This window comes from Sceloporus occidentalis, unplaced genomic scaffold (genome assembly GCF_023333645.1).
Source record: "Sceloporus occidentalis isolate IW3139 unplaced genomic scaffold, rSceOcc1.0.p SCAF_40, whole genome shotgun sequence".
NCBI classification, from domain to species: domain Eukaryota; kingdom Metazoa; phylum Chordata; class Lepidosauria; order Squamata; family Phrynosomatidae; genus Sceloporus; species Sceloporus occidentalis.
In genome coordinates, this window is record NW_028317020.1 from 8,037,811 (window position 1) to 8,061,358 (window position 23,548).

Genomic DNA, 23,548 nt, shown 5'->3' on the forward strand with positions numbered 1-23,548 from the left:
CTCTGCCCCAACCAGCCTGTCTGTGCCACCACTGCCCCCTAATCAGCCTGCCTGTGCCACCTCTGCCCCCTAATCATCCTGCCTGTGCCACATCTGCCCCCCAACCAGCCTGGCTGTGCCACCTCTGCTCCCCCTAATCAGCCTACCTGTGCCATTTCTGCCCCTAAACACTAACTTACTCACTACTAACTTACTAAAATTAATTTAATCACCCACTAACACTTATTCACCCACTCCCCCCCCTGCACCCCTTACCTCCTTAACAGATTTCACTGGTCCGGTGACGTGCACACATCTATGCGGCCTGATGCCCTCCTAACGCAGGCCCGCAGCTTACTGGTTTGGCGCCTGTGCACTGTATGAGGAAACTCTATTCCCGGCCATGTTCCTGCTCCTCCTGCGCGGGAAAATAATTTCCTCATACAGTGCGCGGGCGCTACAGCAGTAAGCTGCGGATTTAGGCATGTGTGTATGTATGTATGTATGTGTGTGGGCATTTACTCAAGATCCAAACAGTGGGACCAATGCCTACATTGTTTATATACTTATTCCTTATGCATTTTCAGTCTGTAGCAGTGAAGGTATCTCTAATGGTTTCTCGTTGTAGGTGGCCAGTAAAGCTTTAGGAACACCACCCTCCACAGTATTCATAAGCGAGCCAAGCACCAATATGGTCCTAAACGCATCTCAAACTACGGCCTTCATCAGCTCTGACCTCAACGGAATGGCAATTTATGTAAGAGCCTCTCGTTACCTACATGTGAACTTTGGCAGACACTGTGGCATAGGGTTATAAAGAAGAAAATAAACCAATCGAAGATGATCACTATCACCCCATCTCCAGGATTTCATAAAGACTTTCAGCTATCCTATACCAAAAAAATCCCCAATGCTGCTGACCCAGATGAAAGGAGGCCACTTTTTTTCTGGATAAAAGGGTTCTGGCCAAAGCATTGCCTCCAGAGTTATATATTTTGGCTATGAACAATACATTTTACTAGCCTGTTCATTAGATCATAGTCTTATAGCCTGAAGCAGAAGTTAGTGTTCTTAATCATCGACTGTGTGTTTTGAAATCTTGAAACGTTTGGAACCCTATAAATTATCCAGCCCTGGAGGAACCTGGGAAAGTTGGGTACGTACCCAATGTCCGACAGGAGGCTCATCTGGCATCCACGACCTCATTGTCAATAAATCTGCCTGGCATTGGAACTCTTGAGTGCGTGGAGCCTTTATTTATCTAATGTAATGTAATTAGAACATGGGATATGATGTCCTATTATGGCAATCTGCACAAAAACATTATGCGGTGGACCGCATGTTGAGTTACTTTTGTCTATCCTGATAACTTTTACCTTCCAAATAATTCACCATTCTAGTCGCCTTGCTCTGAACACTCTCCAGTATGTCAATATCTGTCTGGAGATGTGGTGTGCAGAACTCAAGGTGAGACCTGACCAGATTTCTCCCTCTTCCTGGAACTAGTGCCTCTAACTGTACAACCCAGCACCCTTTTTGCTTTTTTCTCCAGACATGAAATCTCATTATCATTCTAGCTATGAGGTTCGTTTGTTATTATACTTTGCAGTTCCCATATGGTATATAACACATGCTACAAAGTTTGCCCAGTGCTGATCTATCCTATTTGTAGATTACTCTGATTATCTAGTAACTTTAGCAAATATCAGAATAATGTAGCAGTGGCATCACCAGTATTTCGTGTTTCACTTTGGAGGACATAGGAACGCAATTTATTATTAATTGCAAGGTATTATTAAGGTTCTCTCCTGGAGGGTTCCTGCAAGTACAGCTACAAAGTGCTATGGGATATTGGGAATTATGTGCAGTTACTGCAGGTGCGAGATCTCATTCCATTTATTAAATCTTTATTAAAAAAAATCCGCTGCTCGGATCAGAGATGCAATACATACAAGGTCAGGAAAGTTTTAAGCATGTAGAGATTTCCGTACGGGCTTTGCAATGATTATGGGGGGAAAAACATTTATTTGAACTTTTCCTAAATTGAAAACTGTGGTATTTGAATAGTTATAACATACACGACATAGTGTTAAACATAATGACGATTAATATTAACAACATATATAACACTATTAAAGCAGAATAAATGTATTTAGATATAATTCTCTTTAAAAAAAAAACACAAAAAAAACTTAAGCGTAGGTTGTGCCACTGGAACAGTGAGAGGAAGTTGTTGGTCCCAGGGACCAGATCTTGTGCCCAATAAAGTCTCTTTAAGGTCAGTGGCCACCAACTAACGTAAGTGTGACCACACATTACATTTTAATGCACGTCGCAGGATGCGGCTGTGTATACCCAGCTGGTAGCTGCACACTGTAGGACCCGATCTGTCACTGGAGCAACAGTGTCGGTAGGTATGTGGCCCTTTCAGCCACCGGCCCATTCGGTGTGCAAGATGGCCAGTTCAGGCCTGGTACTATACACTACCTTTTACACAAAAAGCTGTTTGCTTTATTTCGGATTTGCTGCAGCACAGGGAACTAAATTAAGCCAATTGAGGTTAGAGATATGCTGGAAAAATGCCACACATTGACCTCAAAGGTTACATTTGGCAAGATTCAAGGGAAAATGCAAGTAATCGTTACAACATCACCAATCAATGGTCAATATACTCCTTGGAGAAAAGGCTTTCCCACACTCTCAAACTATTTATATTATGAACTCTCATCTAATCCGCTCCCCTGTATAACATCACAGAAAGCTTTTTTGTCTTTTGTATCCAAGTAATGATTTAATGTCAGTCTACGTAATTTTCCTTTCTCACTGCGCTGTGTTCAGGATAGATAAATGGATACATGATCATACCCTTGTGAATCTTTCTAAGAAATTCAGTTTCTTTATCTGTGTGCAATATGATTAACTTTGAAAGCACCTGTGAATCAGTACCAGATTGGAGCTGTAAAATCAGCCCTATCGCTTTTATTAGCCAGCGGACAATAAATCTAAGACATGATGCTGCACACTTAGGGTTGCCGCCATTTCCTGAGCGGTTTCCTGGATGCTATTGGGTGTGGGCAGGTGTGGCCATGGATGTGGTTTTACTGGTGACAGCTAAAATGTTTAGTTTATTACATACAAAGGAAAAAAAGGAGAGACAAGGAAGGAAATCAAACTAGAGGAGAAATACAAACAGAGAGGGGACGAGAAGAGATAAAGGGAAGATAAGAGAAAAGAATGGGTAAGAGAGAGAGATGGCTAATAGAAAGAGATGGGAGAAGGAAAGAAAGAATGAAAAATAAGAGAGAAATTAAGAGAAAGATATGAACAAAAAAGATAGAGAGGAGAGAAAGAACAGAGGAGAGGGAAAAAAGGAAAAAAAGAAAGAGAAGGAAGAGAGGAGATAGATAGAAAAAGGGAATGCCTATTTGCCCAGACCAGTTTTAAACTGCCATCTAATAAGAAATGTTCAGCTCTCTGACTTGCCATAGTTAAAAAAAATGCAGAGTAAATCATTTCAACTGGCTAACTTCACTCTGGGTCCTTACTCAAATAAGAGGGGGGTTACAGGAGAGTTGCAATATACATTATCATCTCCCCGTCTACTCATGCACGCTGTCTTGGTGTCACCTGCTCAAACAAGGTTACAGTCTAGCATATTAATATATACAGTGTAGCATATTACATGCTACTTGTTGTGTCCTGTCTTCTGTTGTACAGCGCTATGGAATTTGATGGCGCTATATAAAACAATAAATAATAATAATATATGGCTCTATATAAAATGTATAGTTAAATCAATGAGGTTTTTTAAATACACAAGGGGGCAATAGGACAAGTATATGATAGTTTACAACATATTTAACACTGCTTTTATGTGAGTTTAGATATATAACATCTTAAAAATACTATTTTCTGGTTATCTTGGGTATTATATCTATGTACATGCATATATATTCCCTAAAACTGTAAGGTTACATTGTTAATATACCTGTCAAATTGTAGTATTTTCTATTGTATTGTATTGTATTGCATTCACTTATTTGCCAAATGTTGCTGTTTTGTATGTTTGTATTAAATAGTTTGTCATTCAAGAAGTACAATGGTAATCAAATAATGCAACAGTGTTTGTTTAGCTTTAAGCTGATTTAAATATAAAAAGACCTACTTTAAAAAAACTGTGATTTTTTTGCCCCCTGTAATAAGGAGGCTTTAATAAAAAAAAATACAAAACAACTATATTCAGAATATGAAAAGAAGTGGTGGATTTAGAAAATTAAGGTGAAGAGGTGAAAAAAGAGAGACATTTAATTTAAAGAAGAGATGCTTTGGGAAGTGTACATAGATGAATGTTGAAAGGCAAGTAGTGTGATGAATTGTAGGTTGTAACTTTTCTTATGTAAAACTTTTGATGGTTTCTAATGTTAATGATTATTGTTTCCTTCTTTTCATTTAATGTCCGTAACCACCTTAACTCTACTTTTGATAGTTGGAATTAAGCTTAGGGAATTGGGTTTAAAATATGCGGTTTCCTTCCTAGCCAACAATAACAAAATTCAATACAAATGACATAGAAACATGGAATTTGATGGCAGATACAAATTATTTGGCCCATCTAGTCTGCCAGAAGTAGAGACACAGACCTTAATCGGTTCTTGGCCTTACCTTAGATTCATGCCTATCCCATGCATGTTTAAACTCCCTCTTTGTATTAGCCTCTACCACTTCTGCTGGGTAGCTGTTCCACTTATCTACCAGTATAAGGATAAATTAGGCAAGAGATATGGCGACATAACACAATTTGGTTGACTGTGCCCTGAAAAAAACTGACATAAATATGTATTACTACTTCTAGTCGCTAGGAGGACAATGACTACAGGTCAAACATTTAGAGCTTAATTTAAACCTAAATAAATGCTGTGATTTTTAAATTATGATTATAATTACCTGTCCAATAAATTAGGTTTAATTACCAGAAAGAAGGAAGCATATTTTAATTGTTCTTCTAATAGAGCAGACCCTGCTGATGAGTGGATACACCCAATCATTTTAGGATTACCTGCCGTCCTTCAAGCAAGTAATTGTAATTTTTCTACTGTGAGTATAACCTGCGTAGACTCACATAAAGAGGCAAATTGACAGAGCTTTGACGTGCAGTGCTTGTTTATAATATATAGATATCCAAGACCGCATTTGAAAACATATTTAAGATTTGTATCTCGTCAGCACAATATACCATGGTGTGTTTTTGTGTTTTATAAGAGAAAGCCTTTAGTGAGTAGGAACTAGGCTGGGAGCAAGGGAAAGAAGACAGGGAATATCCCAGTCCAACCCTGAGAAAAAGAAAAAGCTGGGCCGGGAAAGCAAGGCTAAACTTGGGGACTCTTGTCTTGGTCAAACCCTTGGTGTTCCCAGCTATGGTAATCTGTATTTCTAAAGCTTGTTTGGGTACCACAAATGATATCAACAAAGGTACACAATGGCAAGTCACAACTTCTGCCTGATTATATGTGTGACTTCCTGCAAAATGCTTTTCAATACCGTAACAAAGCCACAAGCAATGGTCTTGGTGGCTAAACTCAGCAAATGCCCCCAGCATATGCATTATTACACAGCACCATACACCACTGGTAGACTTTGTGTCATACAACATGTCTATGTTGAGCATATAGTAAAGGTTAACAAGTCATCTTGCATGAGTACCAGAAAATGTAACACTTTCTTAGGCCACATCCTGCCATAAATGCTATCTGGAGACCTGGGCAGACCCCATCATAAAATCAGTGGAACATGAAGAGCACCAAAGCAGGGTATCTTCAAAGGATGCCAGATGTTCTGTCCCGGGTGCCATAAAACCCTACAGAGGACCAGGCACTGGGGTCACACAGAGGACACAGCATCTAGCATCTTCAGAGTTCCCTCAGAAATACAGTTGGGTTTTTATTATAGAATTATGACATAAAGATTTCTGTGTACTGACAGTGTGCCCTCCATAATGATAGGAAGCATGGCAGGAAGGGGTTAAATTGGACACAAGAAATAGCAATGGGTCACCTAGCTATGATTGTTTAGTACCTGTATATTTGTAATGACATAGGGGACAGGATCAGCCCAGAGTTATTAACGTACAAGGTACCATAAAATCGCCATTGCTCATTTCTAGCTGTAAAATGATATCATGTTGCATTTAACTCCTGTTGCTCTGAGAGTTCATTCATCCAGGGCATCTGGGGAAATCAATTATTATAATTTATTGACTACTAGAGTTTGTCATCATGGTGGAACTGCTTAACAAAAAGACTTGGAGAAAGAATGCTTGATGATGCTTAGTTAAGTGAATGGGTGTATACATATGTTGTTCCGAGGATTTTTTTTACTATAGAACTTGTATTCTTAGTTTTATTTTAGAGATGCAACTGTATTAATTGTATTGTAAACAGTGGCTCAATATTCTGGAGAAAAAAAATCTACATTTTCTATTTAAAAGCAGACAGTACCTTGTTCAACTATTGTTAATCCATCAGTTGAAACAGGTGAATAACAGTAGTTTATAACCCGTTCTCTACCATGTCCACCTATCCCAATGCATTGCACTCATCAGAATCTAGAATTTCAGAGATACAGTATTTTCGGGAGTGAGTTGGAGGAATCCATTACTTATAAACTATGCTGTGCTCCTATGAATTCACATTAACTGCACATGTCTGGATCCCCTGAGTGAATCTCGTATCGGACCAGATGTTGTTGATTGTAAATAGCTTACAGAGTGTGCAGAACATCTGTGAGGTGCTGGGAATATGGGGCTGCCTTGGTGTTAAGCTACGCATGTATCAGTTTTGATGTAGGGATAGATGACGTGTCAACAGTTTGTAATCGGAAGCAATCCGGAACCGCTTTCACTATAGTGGCTGATTGAATTCTGCATTTCTACAGAATGGATGTTTGCTTTGAAAACAGAATATACTGAATATTAAGAAAGAACAACTTAAGGTGTCAGGACCATCGTTAATGTTAATTAGGCCCGAACTGGAAAATGTTTTTCTCGCAACTCCAACCAATAAACCTTTGTCTAAATCCAACATTTCCATAAGGGCCATCTCAGCTTCGATATCTTCTCTATGTTTGTATAAAAGTAAAGAGAATATAAGATAGTGAGAGGGGATGAAATGTAGAACTGGAAAGGAAAGATGGGGACTGACTGAAAGATTCTGTTTGGAAAACATGCCAATGGATGTTGGGTCTGAGAGGCAGTTGTTGTGGGTCTTGTCCCCCCCTGTTCTGATTGAAAGATTTTGGGCTAATTCCTGAAGCCTGTTCTATATTTTACTTGCAGTTCCACATATAGCCATAAGGGTTGAGTAATATGTCTGAAGGCAGCATGTACACCATAACTGCATCCTTTCTATGCTCCTTTATGCCTTTCCCAATTTCAGTAAATCTTTTCAACAGGAACGGAATCCATATTGAGTGTGTTGTGTGACAGATATGCCTTGGGCTGCTTTAATATTGGAATGAACCTGACCCTCAAACTGTATGTTTCCAGCCATCCTCTGTAACTCCCTGGGTCATAGTGATCTGCCTGTTACCCTGTGGTAAAGACAGCCTTGAATGGAGTGAAATACCAAATCAACGTAACCGTTTCCTTGCTCACTTCTACCCCACTCTCTTTTTCTCTCTCTCATATTCTGCCCGTTAATTTCAGACTTCCCTTTTTTGTTAAGCTCTCGATTATTTTACACATGATACACCATTGCTTGCATCCTGCCACTTTAAATAGATTTACAGCTTCCACTGACCACTTTTTCCAGTGCCCAAGTGCACAAAGCAAGGTCCATAAAGACATGGTTGGATACGTTTTGGTTTGAAAGAACTTGACTGGTCTGTACAGAGCCCTGACCTCAGCCCCATCCAACATCTTTGGGATGAATTGGAATGGAGATTGGCCTTCTCATCCAACATCAATGCCTGACCTCACAAGAGCTCTACTGGATGAATGGGCAAAAATCTCCAAAATCTTGTGGAAAGACTTACCAAAAGAGTGGAAGCTGTTAAAGCTGTGAAGGGGGACCAACTACATATTAATGTCTATGTATTTAAAATGTGATTTCATAAAAGTCTCTGTGGATGTAATGGTCAGGTGTCTCAATTCTTTTGTCCATGTAGTATAGCTCCACCTTTCCCTACAGCCCCTTCCAGGATTTAGAGACCATGCATATTGTATGCATTTGAAATCTAGACTGTTGTTGTTCGAGTTGCTCTAGATACAGATTGTCTTATTCTGGATAACTTGCTGTTTCCAGCTATGCTGTTTTCTCCTGCCTCTTGATCACTGGCTTGTCTGACGTTTCCCTTGGCCTAGCCATCTAGTCCTAATTAACATTAAGGAATCTATTACAAAATCCAGCATCCATACAAAACTTTAGGCTGAGCTCCTCCATACAGTGTCCCTGCATGGGGCGCAGGAACATAAATCGGGTGACATGTGACAGAATTGTACACAATTAATTTCCTGACCACTGTTGAGGACACTACCACTTCCCTTGCACATAAATGTGTATATCTGACATTTTAAACGATATAAAGGCAAACGCATTGTGTGGGCACAGGATGGGCAAACATGTTTTGTTTTTTTTTTATTATTTTTGACATTTCAATACCCAAACAAAGCAAACATACCCATGCTAAACACATGTCTAACAAAAATATAAATTCTAGAATGCACCTTTTCATACATTGTGTACCACCCTATTTGGTTTGCCTTTGTCTCTCAGCCATCTGATTGCAGTCAGTAAACAAGTCCAGCTGTCACCCCCGCCACAGTGGGACAAAGAGAATGTAGAACACAGCTGGGCTTGCATAAAATGCAAATTGTAGCCAGTGTCACGCACCTGTAGGGCGCTGTTTCGGTACATATACTTTTGTAGTATTAATCTGCGTAAATGTACCCCATGTTATAGTACCCAACAAATCTTAGAGCACAATGGAATAAATCTGGCTATGCCTCTCAGCTTAGTGATTCTGCAACATCCATGAATTAATGGTGTTAATTGTAATCACCTACTTAGCATTAACCTGCTGTATTGCACTAAGATTTAGATATTGGGGTGAATATGCATATTTGGGGATACTAAGGGGTTGAAGCTGGAATACTCAATTATCATTTGTTTCAAAAGCAAACAATGTACTTGAGATGATCCTACCCTGACCCAAGTGGCATCTCTGATATGGTGAGGTTGCAACACCATGGAGTCCTGACTTGAGGACTAATACCACAGATCATAATAATATTTGTTTTTACTTTCTATAACTCCAGCACATAACCTTAGTTCATGCTTTGTTTTAGAACAGGAACCCTTTAAACTTTCCGTCAATCCCATAGCATAACTGTAAATAAAAGCATGATGTAAACAATAAACCTATGCAATTGCTGAGGGGATTTACTAAATACCTGCAGGTAAATGTTATGTAGAAGGCATGGACCTTAATTTTATCCAATTGCTTATGGATCCTACCATGCATCATCCAAGGACGCTTGTGATAAGGAACCACTCTGCTATGTATTTATAAAGTGAATCTGGACGTAATGCTAGTTCACAAATATCATTAATGTACCTTTTCAAATGTATAAAATCCATATATTTACCAGCACAGCAGCAAAAATAAACCAATGGGGCTTGGGTTTGTTTACTTTAACAAATACCATCTTCATACGTACATCTCCTCTCTTTTTTCCCCCTAAATTCTGCAGCCATACCAGAGTTGAGTACCAGAACCAAGAAAAGGATGCTTGTTTACGGCTCTTGATATTTTAGCTCCCTCTAGTGCCCAAAAGATAATCTGCATGAAGATGGACAACAGAGCTTCACGGTAACTGTGTTTAAAAAGATTTAGTAGCAAAATAGCCAAACACTGGTGTAAACATAAAATTCCATTTTTATTACACCAGTAACACAATAAAAGGCAATGTTTATTCACGCCAAATCTTACTTACGTACAATGTTTCTTCTAACTTAAATGGCCAAAGTCGGACATTTCTGTTCTAAGGATGTAGCTGGTTTGGGTGAAGGTTTTTATGAAGACTTTATCAGATTTCCTGATCTACCGATATTTGTATTAGTGACAAGTTCAGCCATCAGGGTAACAGGCAGACCCAGACTGGCCATCTGGCACACCGGGCAAATGCGAGTATAAAAATGTAGTGTGTGGCCAAAATCAAACTAAAGAACATGTGTGCCTATGTGTTCTAAAGGGTTTCTGGGGGACCTTCAAGTCCACCACACATGGAAGTTTGTTCCTGCAGAACCACATGCCATCCAGCTGTGGCCGTCACCTGCATTCGGTATAGCTTTGTAGAAGTGATGTGCCACTGCATCAGTGTTCTGCAGGCTAGTTCCTTGTGTGTGGTACACATGGAGATCACTGCCAGTCTTGCCCTTCCATGGATTGACCAATGTCCTCCTCCCATTTTTTGATGTACTGGAGGTGAGTTCTCTCTCTGTCCCTGTTTAAAAGTGCTTTGTATCTCTGGGAGATTAAACCTGGGAGATTAAAGATTCAGAAGTATGGCATCTGTACATTGCCTTTCAAAGCAGGTGAGGGGAATATTTTCTGCAGCCCTGACCTCTGTGGATATGTTAAGGGGGGTGCAGGTTTTCAGGGAGCCTAAGGTCCTCCACCAGAGCGACATCTGTCAGTGTATATTTGTCAAAGGTTTGAGGAATCATACCTGGGGGGAAGAGCCTGTTTTTAACAATAGGTATGAGTGGGGGAAAAGCTGTAGTCAGTGCATGTTTCAGTGAATACTTGTACCGGATGTAAAGGGAATAAAGAATGGTGGGGCAGCTGGTACGTTGGTATGTCTTGCTACTTTAGGTGTCCAGATGTATCTATGGAGTGTATCCTGTCCCAGCATAACATGTTCAATGTCCACCCATCTGGGATCTATAGGGAATGCATGCGTTGAAACAATGTGAACTGTACAGACATTTTTAAAACACATTCAAAAAAAGAAAATGCACAGAAATCCTTAATAGGAGTATAGAAATGATCTACTCATCATGACTAAAGTCCTGCTCAGCTTAATTACCCTGGTGACTATTTGTAAATTTGCAAAGAAAAGCAAAACAGTTAAACAAAAAAAAAACATAGAAAAAGCTAGTAGTAGTGGTAAAAAAAAAGTAGCTTTCCCCACTCCATTACCAGCGCTACTCTGCAAAGTGTGTATAATGTATTAATACAAGTAAATACAAAAAATCAAGAAGAAAAATATAACATAAGGTTAGCTTATGTATATCAAGGGGGAAGTAGAAGCATTGCAAATAAGGTCAACAAATATCACCTTTTGCCTCTATATCCACTTTATACATGAATCCCTTGAGAGTAATTGCCCGCTGTACAAGACAGCCTTCAGACAAACCCCGGGTAAGAGGTGCAAAAGCCAGATCACCACTCATGGACAGCTGTTTCGTCCTTAATGGGACTCGTCAGCATGAGGTTGTGATACTGGCTTAATACTTGAGGCTTGGGGTAGCCAAACAATACAATTACATAAGTTATGGTGGGTAAAGGTGATGGGAAACCCTTCCACTAAAATTAAGGGGGTAGTAGAAGCATTATTAGACACTCATTAGTATATCAGTATACTCTAACATTAAGCAGAATGTGCCTTTATTTCCTAAATGTAAAAACTCTTCTAATTCACAAATGCAGACAAAAGGAAGAGGAGGGGTGAGATAACGTCAAAAAAACATAACTTCATTAAAAGTGACAGAATAAACACAACATAGTTACATAGTTACATAGGCTGAAAAAAGACATGGGTCCATCAAGTTCAGCCTTTCCTATATCTGTTAATTTGTTGCTGTTGATCCACAAGTATATAGAAGGGTTTATAATCACAGAAACTCACAAAATAAAGCCCCATAAATAGAAAGCAGAGAGGATGTGACTTTGTCAATATATTGGTACTTGTAATACATAAAGGGGATTTGTTACTTTTCTAGATTTTACAGTTTGATATGTACTTCATAAACCTAAACAATGACGTTTAAGGGATGAAATCAAATTAAAAGCCAGTGAGTAAATCCATCATTACTACTTGTCACAATGAACACAGGTTTTTGATTATGTTTGCCTCTTTGGCAGAAAGACTGCCAAAAAGGATGGTGACTTCAAAACAGGGAGATAATTACCGTATTTGCTCGATTATAAGACAACCCCCCCAAAATTTGAATATTAATTTAGGAAAAAGAGAAAAGGCCTGACTATAAGACTACCCTATAGGAAAAAAGTTTTACTAGTAAATATTAATTCACATGTAAACTATCTTTTTATATTTAATAAAAACTATGATTGAGCAAAATGCATTTCTTGTTTTTATTTTCTTTTATTTGCCAACCTGCCCCCAGATTTGCCACTCTGCCCCCCAGATATGTCTTATACCCCCTATTTGCCACTCTGCCTCCCTGATATGCCTTATACCCCCTATATGCCTCTCTGCCCCCTATATGCCACTTTGCCCCCCCAAGTATGCCTTATACCCCCTATATGCCACTCTGCCCCCCCCCCCGACTTACCAATACATTCCCAAGCTTCAGACTCCCTGGTGTCTAGTGGGGGCAGGCGGTGAACATCTGCGCGATGCGAGTAGACAACCTCCGCTTCTGCCCAGCAATTTCGCTGGGGCTTCTACGACTGAGCACCAGGAAGTCATGTGAAGCCGGCACTCCATCATAGAAGCCCTGACAGAAGTGCAGGGCAGAAGCAGAGGTTGTCTACACACATCGCACATTTACCTGCTGCCAGAGAGGAGGATCCAGGTCCCCTGCAGCATCTGGATCTTAGTCTAATAGTCAGACCTCTATTTGAGATCTGATTATAAGACAACCTTGAATATAACATGAGGGGTATTTTTCAGAGCATTCGCTCTGAAAAAATTTTGTCTTATATTTGAACAAATACATTAGTTTTGCAGGATTGGTATTTAACTCTGCTGGAATAAACCAAATCCCTAACTAGATGTTTTTGTTGTATTTTAAAAAATATATATTTTATAATTGTTCTCTGATTAAGAAATAAAGAAGCATGATAATCAGATTAAATGCCAGCCTTCAAGGAAATTGTGTAATCCAGAATAAAGCTTACTCAGATTATTTTGCAATTTGGTGACGTATGAAATGAAGCGTATGAAGTACATGCTGTTGGAAGGCTATTTTTGCTCTTGCCAGTTTCCTGGTTTTATGGTGCTATGAAATGATACTGTTGTACTCATAGCAACCCTTAATTGTTCTGATTATATCCCATGTCCCTTAATTAATGTTGGTTGAATATTTTGGTAAAAAATGTGTTCATTTCTAGTAATGATTCCATATTGGCCAGAGTCATTTTTCACAGCCTTTTGTCCCATGCAGTCCTACCAACAAATAATGCATTAATATGCATTCTTTATCTTTAGGAGATGCTGCAGTTCCAAAGCTACAGTACACGGCTCTTACTGTGATCCTGTTTTAGCACCACTTTTGGCAAGGGGGTGCCCAACATACCAACTTGACTGAAGGCCCCCTTTGCATGCAACTGCGTGTGAAGGACTCTGTGGGGAACTTTTTTGTCCAGCTTTTACCCGCACTCCCTCTAGAGCAGTGTGTAATGGGACAAGTGGAACAGCTCCATTCCTTACAACGGGAATACACCCTTTTCACCTGGATTTTATCAAGTTTATCAAGGAAAACCAACTAGATAGAGTAAAACTGGACTTGCGTTCACCTGGGGTGGTTTAATAAGCTCATGAGAGCCACGGACATCATGGCACAGATTCCAGGGCTCCCTGATTCCATAGCAGAGACTGTTTGGACTAACGTGGCATCAAGCCAGTTGACCAATAGACACAAGGACATTGTATGGATGGCCATCAAGGGATGCCTCCTCCTAAGGACATTCACGCATGCTATGGGGCTGGGCAGATACAGACACGGCCCACAGTGCATTATGTAGAATACTTCATTACATTACACTGACAGTGTTCTTTTGCACAGACTTTGCTGGGATACCTGGAAAATGAACTCAAATACACTCTGTTCTGTATAGACTTTTTCCAGGAACTCACACAGAGGGTCCCATTGAAGAAGCATGGAGGCAAATGGTTTGTGTTAAGGACACTTTGTGGTTGGCTAGGAACCGCCTGATGCTATGTAGGGAACAGATCACTGTCACACGTTGATACTCCATCATCGACAGTCTCAAGGAGGAAGACTAACTGCTACAGTACCTTTCATCTGATTCCCTTAACCCCAGGTGTCACTCCTGCCATAACACCACTGCTTCTCTGGAACTGTTTCCTTTTTTGTGCTATGTTGTTGCTTCTTTATAATATGTTACAGACTAATGTGTAGATACTTGTAGGTTCTATGCTGCAACACAGTACCTAAAAATTTATGATTGTTTATGATGTGAAAGATGTTGATTGTACAAATGACATGCCTGTTTATACATGGTGAAGTTGTAAAAGTTTGTGTTCTGTGCTTTGTCAAAATGCCTTGTAAATTAAATGTATGTCTAGCGTATGAATAAACTCAGTCGAGCCAGTCAGTAGCAAGAAAGCACTCCCACTGATAGCAATAGGAACACTTTCTGTATGTGGTCATAGGGGTCTCATTAGATCCACTAGGAACTCTTGGACAAGTCAGCGCTGCACCTGGCTGGCAGTAAGCATGCAGTGGTAGCCAGGAGATGTGTTCATTCAAGGACCTAACCTGAAAGCCAATAAGCTATGGGCAGCGAAAGAGGAGAATACATAGTGGGGGAGGGGATTCTGCAGAACGTCTAAATGCTTACCTATCATATGCACTATAGTGCATACTATAGGTGGGGTGTCCCTTTCTTTCTTTCTTTTTTTTTCTTTCTTTCTTTTTCTTTCTTTAAAGTGGGGTGTCCCTTTAAAAACAGGTGGCTTGAAACATAAAATGACCACATGCTTTGCAAAACAGATGAGCTATCCTCTAGCTCTGTGGAAATGCACTCACAACATAAGGAAACCTAATGAGCTTATCCCTGAGTATTAGTCTTCAACATTTCGGTTCTTTGATTACATGTATTTATACAAGTGAAAGAGGTAAGAATAGGAAGTGAGGCAAAGCAATGTATGTAGCGATAATAACAAAAAGGACTAATAACTACCACAAAACAGCATCACAAATGGCAAGTGCAATTAAAAGTACATGCATTCTGTACCTTAAAAAAAGCCACTAGCCTGATGAAGACACTATAGCTTCAGAGCTACAGCACACCACCTCCTCTGCTCTTCATTATTTGCTCCAGTTTTTCCTGCTTAAAGCAGCCAATCATTGTGAAGAGCTTTCTTTGCCCGTGCATGGTCATTACATCTAATGGAAATATCACACATGGCAGCAGTGGAGATGGCGAATGGTCAGTGCATGCACATCCTCCATCCTTGGTATTTTACCGGTCAATGATACAAGGTCCACCATGAGCTCATATAAGGTGCTTCCAACCTCAAGAAAAGTGACTATATTTTAAGGATTTTGTTTCCCATTTGGATTAGTTGTGTACATCTCAAAAAACTACACAACTATAGCACTTGGTAAGTAGGATGTCAGAGATTTCCCAGCACCTTATTATAGAACTGTTAGGAATATCTGGAGTGAGAAATCACTCCCTGTGTCTACCTTCTTCTGGATCACACCTCTATACCAGTGATCACATACCAAAAAATCCCTAACGATAACATCTGTTGAATGTGGCCAAAGTGATTATTCCCAAATAGTGGAGGATGCCAAACCCCCATCCATGTCACAAAATATAAGCTTTCTTACTAAAGAGCTGCCAAACACAATATGTTGCTACTTGGGCATCTCTTGGGTTATCTCTATCAGAATGGAAGCCATCTTTTGGCTAAACAAAAGACATATTTGGGCTGAAAATATTGAATTAATTAACTTGCCACATCTGATTGGTGGCAAAGCTGTACAAAGTTGCATCTGCAAACCGATGATTTTTTCCTAACACAATAGTTGTTTAATTTTAGTTAATTTAAATTATATTTTTTTATTTGTGGTTTGCATGAGGATTCATTTTAAAAATATTTGGTTACCATAAACAGGGAGTTACTTTTTTAAATCATTGATGTGTGTTTATTTGTTGTAAGGTTAATAAACAACATCTAACCATATGAATTTTACATTATAGAAGGCTACTGCACCCCTTAGGACGATAAACCTGCTGACCTGGCAATTTATGCAATAAAGACAACATGAAAAAGGCAAAGAAAATTGTGATAATGCCTATGTATCAATAGCGTCAGGATAATATTTCTAGAACCCAACAGTCACACCAAAATGTAAAGATGTGAAATAAAAAGTTTTAATTGCTGCAGATCCTTAACTCACAGCAATTGACCTGGAAGAACCCTTGACTTTGAGGTGTTATTTTTTTTAATTTCAATTTGTATTTAACTCCATAGGAGCACAGCATTGACTGATATTTAGTCCCCACAAGCTTGTGGGGACAAATATTACCCCCTGCAATCCCGTCATACACAATTGCGGCATTGCGCTCTTAATGGATGGATCGGGCAGCAGGGGAGGGTCGGGGCTGGTCTCCACACTCATTTAGAGACCGAAGAAACTTCAATCCCTGTCCCTAAAGCTGCATCTGGGACACAATTGTCGGTAAAGCGGCGATTGCGGGGATGAAAGGGCTCGTGGGGCCTCTTTGCTGTTGCTGGAGCATGCAGCAGCAGAGCCCCGTATAAAAAAGGTATTAACCCCTAAAATGCCGCATTGAAGGGGTTAATGCTGCACTGTCGCTCTCATGGAGCGATTATGCAGCAGGGGAATGTTGTGGCAACACACAAACCCCAGAATCACTCTTGTGGGAGTGATCAAAGGCGGCAGCAGCACCCCTGCGATCACGATTGTGGCGACGTGGGGGCATTATTTTTGCATGACTTACCAGGTACGTCACAGAACCAATGAGCCCCACTTAGGCATGACGTACCTGGTACGTCACCGGACGCAAATGAGTTATCTACACATTATACAAGGCCAACAAGCTATTTCTGCAACAGAAGGTCATTGCAGTTGCACTTTCTAAATGATTATTGAAGTACAGGAAACCACAACCGCAAGCTCTCCTGTCACCTATCCTTTTAGTGAATAGACCCCAAAGGCAACAACATTACATCTGTAGCGCGGCTATGTAAAAGGGTTGATATTTCCTTTTCGCACATTTTGTTAGTGTTCCATTTTTATATCGCACCCCTATAGTGGATGATGGTTGTAGTCTGTAACACTATAGATATACATTCTAGATATAAACACACTTAATAGCATGTATCTCAGCAGAACATATATATATAATGACACCCTCAAATCCTTTAATGGCCCCTCATCACATCCTAAGTAAATACTGCACATGAATAGCTCCCAGCACATAAGTCTTGCGTATCACCCAGCAACTGATGTGTGTACATGTAAATATACAGGGAGTGTCACTAGTCATGACACATGTATGACACAGAATGCACTATTAATCTTTACTTAATTTTGCTTAACTTAAATTAGAATCTAAGAGACGCTTCATCTACATTACTAAAGATCTTTCTTTAGGCCATTTATAAAAGTAGGCGTTCACAAGAAATAGATTTATACTGCATATATTCGAGTTACCGGGCGTCATCTTATGTTCTGGAAACGTTTATATGTGTACAGTGTGAGCGCTACAAACACGTTAGGGATCCAACCGGGTTACCCACATGTTTTAAACCACCCCCTTTTGGTTGCCCGGTGACCCGGCACAGGCGCACCAGGAAGTGCCGGCCCTTTAGCCGCAATGCATTGTGGGGAAATCCACTCAGATCCAAGATGGCGGCCAGCAGGAGGCTGATGAAGGTAATGGTGGGGAGATAGGGCGGCTCTATCATTCAGGCGGCGGGTGTGTGGGGCGGTAGGTTCTTTTAGGATCCCCGACGTGAACCAGATCCCATATCGGAATCCGATACCAGACGTCAGTAAATATAATCTTTGTAGATACAGGCCGCAAATCCTCGGCCTCCACCCGCGCCACCGCTGAGCCCGGCACTCCTTGGCCCAGGGGCAGTGGGTAGCTTGAGTGTTCGGTCTAGTGTAAGCTACGGCGGAAACCTGCGCTGCTGGGACGCATGGGATTGTGTAAGTGTGGCCCGTGTATCTTCCGCCGGCAAACCCTGGCTGTCGGTGTGTGGCCTGGGAAGCCTCCGGGTGTAATATGATGAAATAAGGTTGTGTGACCGGGCTGAGCTGGCTCCTGTAGAGTACTGTCTCCCGGCCATGGGTCTCGGGTCCCACGAGCACCGGAGAGAGAAGGCAGCGAGGAGGAATGTATCGAGGTGGAGATGACTCTGAGTGCCGGCTGGCGGTGTACATTTCCTGGTGGAAAGTCACAGCGGGTAGTTTCGGTTTCCTCACAGCTCTGATCACACAGTTGGATCCGGTCCCAAATCTGGTTTCATAGCCGGGTATAAATATCCCTCCTTGATCCGTAGACCGGTATACCGGGTGTGTAAATTCCGATCACCCCAATCAGATGTATGTTAAGGAATAAGCGCTGCTGCTGCCGTGTACACAAAAGGCTCTGCTGGCATGTAGGAAAGTGACATGCTTTCCTGATCATTTTTATAAATAACAGACTTTAATGTGGCGATTCCGGTTCAAGCTACTAATCTCTGCTGAGTAATAAATAGTGTCGCCCCAGCAATGGCTACCATTATTTTTTCCACACTGGAAGACAATTAAATTAATTTTTTTTACCCTGTGAATTGAGGGCTCTGCCGTGTCATGTGAGGAAGTTCTGCTATCGTTACGATGAAGGATATAGGAACTTACAAAAAACTAGTCTCACTTTTGCTTCTAAGTGAAACTGCATTATAATTGCTAAGGGATCTAGATGTCATGATAGATTGTTGTAAAAAAATAAACAAAAAAATAGTGTAACGGTAACGTTCTCTTATCAAAAGCTACAAAATCCAATGTCTCCAATACTTTTATGACACTTCCCTGGCCTTGATAAGTCTACTTCTCTGCTTCTACTAATCTCAGAAGGGCCAGCTATGCATTACGCAGGGTCGTCTCAGTTCAATGTATAGTGAAGCCTGGGGTGGAGATGTCAGATCTGCCCGTTCCCAGTTCAGTGAAAGCTCCTCCATGTCTCCATTCAAAGCATCCACAGGAACAGACGTACTTTGGATCATTTTCTTAACGAAATGCCATTTCCACCCGCGGTTGGTGCAGATGTACAGGGGGTGCCTGGAGCCCTAGCTGGACAATATTTCAGGCTTACTGTGAAATAACCGATAGGGTCCTTAATTGATATAAAAGCAGATGGCATCCATCCAGTGGCATTCTTAGGGTTGTTTTTCTTCTGATTAATGCTAGAGGTTTTCTCACTGAGCAATGAGAGAAGACTGCTGCTTCTGTAGCAAGGTTCCTCTGGGGTCTCTTGGGCATGTCTCAAAATATATTCCTGTTTTTCTGCCTGCACTTTTTATTCTTCAGCCCTCGTATGCACTCTACCTTGAAACAGACCTTCCTTTACGTTGCAGAATATGTATTCTCCTGTTCAGCAGAGCACAGTTGCTTGCATTCAGATCCAGCTCTGGCTCAAGCGAGATTTCCAGGGGTCTGATGAGAGCCCCCCCTTATGCATACACATTTTCTAATGTCACACCTGCCAGGAGTCTTGGTCAACATAAGCAAGTATGGCGTTTTAGGGACTTAACTCACCGGTACTTTTAGCAGTGCTGTGAGTTTGGCAGATTGCACCAGCGTCTGTACTTAATTATTTAAGCTTGTCATGCTTTTTGAAGAGAGTTGAAATTCCTAAAGTGATGAATGAAAAGCTCTTTAAAAAGTATTTATATAGTGCCATCATATTCTGCAATGCTGTGCAGTGTGTATGCAGGACATAACCATTTGGAGCTACAGAAACAAAAGCTGAGGAGACCCTGCTCAACAATCTTATAATCCAGATAGATTTAAGGGCTGATATGGTGCATAGGGTGACCACTAGTGGCACTCTTATTACATTGTGGCTGTTTTGTTTTTGGGGGGGTGTCTCTGGATTATGTATTCAGGGTTTGTGTCTGAGAAGACAATTTGATGGATGAGCTAACTAAAGTAGTGGCAAACCTGGCTGTTATGTCATGCAGTTGGTGATAGATGTGCCTTTGCATGGATGTCTTCATACATGAGGCGACAGTTCTTCTTGAATTTTAAAAATGTCCATCAAACAAGGAAAAAGATCGGAGGAAGAATTTCCAGTGACGCTTTCGTCCGTGTGTTTAGATCCTTAGAATCAATAGGATAACTGGTTAACTAACACTTTAAGTTGGACTTGATGTTTATGGTAGAACAGTTTTACAGAAATAATGGTGCACATGGAGAGTCCTGCAGCGTTGATATTGGCAACGACTGAAGAAATGTGGCTGTCCTGGGGCTAAAACCAGGTTCTGTAAGGTTTTGCTTGCACTGGTAAAAAGGTCCCACACTAATACATCTAAAAGCACCAAAACTAGTACACTACTTCTTAAAACATTTATAGTCACTTTTCTGAAGGCAAAATTCTTAAAACCAAATTAACCATGGGGATACTGGTAATGGGTGACACACAAGCTCCATGGCTTTGCCAGAGAATCAGGCAAATATCCAGAGGCAGGTGGCTTCTAAAATATTACTTGTCGCCTTTTTTGCGCTGCTTCTTACTGGGCTTGTGGACATACCTTCCTAAACTGCAAGTTACTTTTTTGTTTTTTTTGCCCCCGGAGGTTACTAATGGCCACGAAGGTCTCCTGTTGCTGAATTGAACCACCATCAATTAATATGTTGTTTTCCTTGTCCAGGAGCTTGAAGAGATCCGCAAATCTGGGATGAAAAATTTCCGTAATATTCAGGTGGATGAAGCCAATTTACTGACCTGGCAGGGACTCATTGTGCCAGTGAGTATATGGCCCATGTATTGGTAGCCTTGGTGGGATGTACATGTGTCTCTGTTTCCTATACATTTATTTCTCCTGTAGTCAGATCACTGAGCAGTGAATGGTTTGACAGGCTTTACATCCTAGTTTGGTAAGTGGTGATGGCTCTACACCTGTATCGCTCATGCTTTAAAGGTCATAGTGTGTGTATATATTATACATACATACATACATACATACATACATAAACACACAAGTCCTTTTCTTGCATCACAAGCCTGTTTAGCCTGTTATTAATTTATACAAGACTGCACAGAATCAATACATTTGTGACAATTGCCTATAAAGGAGTGTCCTTTCTTTTAATTCTCCAAATTGCAAATTTTTCCAACACCACTCTGTAACGGCTGCATTTTACAATCCACCTACCCCCATGTATACATTCCTTTTTTATAATCCACCAATCCCGTGTATAACTCGTTCACATAAGGCTGCATCCCCTCCTAATTCTAACAAGCTCCTCCTCGTCACACCAGGACAATCCTCCATATGACAAAGGCGCTTTTCGGATTGAAATTAACTTTCCAGCGGAGTACCCATTCAAACCACCGAAGATAACATTTAAAACCAAAATCTACCATCCGAATATTGATGAGAAGGGTCAGGTATGCCTGCCAGTGATCAGCGCTGAAAACTGGAAACCAGCAACCAAAACTGACCAAGGTGAGAATCAAAATTTGTTTGAATAATAGGTGCCACCTATTGTGTCACGTGTTGGTAATTGGAATTCATGAACCAATATATTAATCTGATTTAAATTCAACTGTCAAGACATTTTCAAATGTAAATGTTCTGACATTCGTTCTTAATCATTGTAGCAATCATGTAGTATGTAATATGTACAATAGTTTAACCGATACATAATATTATGGCAGTATCCTTCCTGTCAAAATTATTCCCACAGAATATCTAATTGGTGGTGGTGAATATCTATCATGGAGGAATTTTTTGTTAACTTTTTATTGAAGTCGTACATATTGAATACAAAATTCACATAGTAAGAAGTATTCAATATATATGAGCTGAAAGTGCCTTATCCCATACTCCATCTGGGGGAGTTTTTTTTTTTGGTTTTTTTTAGCAATGATCTAGAAAACACAAAATCCAATGGCAGATAGGAACCAGTTTGGCCCATCTAGTCTGCTAGTTTGTCCTAATGTACACACTGTCAAACTGTCTAGTCCAATCCCTATCCCATGGATGTTTAATTTCAATAATTATATTAACCTCTACCACTTCTACTGGGACGATGTTCCACTAATCTACCATCTTCTCAGTCAAGTAAACCTTCCTTGAATTATATCCAAGCCTCAGACTTTCTAGTCCTAGAATATGACCGCTTGTTCTAATATTTATCCTCCCTTGAAATAAACTGCCCTCTTGTGTTTTGTTAAATTGTTTTATATGTTAATGTTTCCATCACAATATCCTTCTGGGGATGAGATGCCCAGAACTGTACACAATACTCTATAAAGTGTGACCAGTCATCTGTAATGCTACTAATGCCTCCAGTCATACAACCCAGCACCCCGTGTCCTGTTAGTATGCACTATTCCTCCTGTGTGAGCTGTGTAGTCCTGCTTCAACATGTGCATTGGTCCACAAATACACCTTGGTTTTCAACTTTCAAATATTTCCGGATATACTATAGCTTATTCTATTTTATTTATTTTATTCCCAACAGTATTCATTCAGTGTTTTTCCACTGGCTAGCTCTAGCACAGTAATGATGAACTTATATAAAGGCAATGTATTAAGAATGAAAGCAGCATTTGTGGAGCTATGGTGATTTACTGTAAGAGTAGTGGGACAATAATGATTTTCGAATGGTGTAAGGTTATGATTTTAGCACAAATACAAAGTTCAGTGCAGGATAAAGTGTGAAAGGGTAGAGCAGAATCCAATTCATACATAAGCAAGCTCTACAGTCCAAAGCTTTTATATAATGTATAATTTATAATCGCAAAGTAGCAGTTGGAAGTTATGCTTGTCAGCGGTATCTTAAATGAATTGCCTCTCGGGAAGCTGCAAGCTGGAATTGGCCTTCGGTGAAACAATTTTGTAAGGATGGCGTGGTGCATTCATTGAGATGATTTTTTCACTTTCCCTGGTTTACTCTCATTGTGTTCATTCTTGTCCTAGTCATCCAGTCTCTCATCGCCCTGGTCAACGACCCACAACCCGAGCACCCACTGCGTGCAGATCTAGCCGAAGAATACTCAAAGGACCGTAAAAAATTCTGTAAGAATGCCGAAGAGTTTACAAAGAAATATGGAGAGAAGCGGCCAGTGGACTAGAAATTTGGGGCCGAGTGCCAGAGGAAAACACACACACACAAAAAAAACCCACAAACACGAATTCAAAAAAACGCAACTAAAGAAATGGAGTCAGTAAGTTCAGAATCCCCTCCCTCGCCCCACCGTGAAATTAACACATGAGGCAGGACTCCGAGGGATCATGGAATGGAGGCACAGAGTCAACCCTGCGGTTAAGCTCTTCACCAAACTCTATCTAGATAAAGTTGTAAAGAGGAGGATTAAAACATGGGAG

At 40.5% G+C, this 23,548-nt stretch overlaps 1 protein-coding gene across 2 annotated transcripts; it reads left to right on the forward strand.

Moving 5' to 3' along the window:
- The first annotated feature begins 17,852 nt into the window (after nucleotides 1-17,852).
- LOC149290341 (ubiquitin-conjugating enzyme E2 L3-like) lies at nucleotides 17,853-23,295 on the forward strand. Of its 2 annotated transcripts, XM_089489585.1 has the most exons (4): nucleotides 17,853-17,879; nucleotides 20,864-20,959; nucleotides 21,475-21,661; nucleotides 23,141-23,295. In XM_089489585.1, exons 1-4 carry the CDS (start codon nucleotides 17,853-17,855, stop codon nucleotides 23,293-23,295), a joined length of 465 nt encoding a protein of 154 aa, XP_089345711.1. The 2 variants fall into 2 exon arrangements, with proteins under 2 accessions (XP_089345711.1, XP_089345712.1); XM_089489586.1 differs by lacking the exon at nucleotides 20,864-20,959.
- Nucleotides 23,296-23,548: the final 253 nt, after the last annotated feature.

Excerpts from the sequence above, each read along its gene's own strand:
- LOC149290341 (XM_089489585.1), top strand. The coding sequence starts at position 17,853 with ATGGCGGCCAGCAGGAGGCTGATGAAG. Across the intron at positions 17,880-20,863 it reads CCAGCAGGAGGCTGATGAAG|GAGCTTGAAGAGATCCGCAA; the intron begins GTAATGGTGGGG and ends TTCCTTGTCCAG. Across the intron at positions 20,960-21,474 it reads GGCAGGGACTCATTGTGCCA|GACAATCCTCCATATGACAA; the intron begins GTGAGTATATGG and ends TCGTCACACCAG.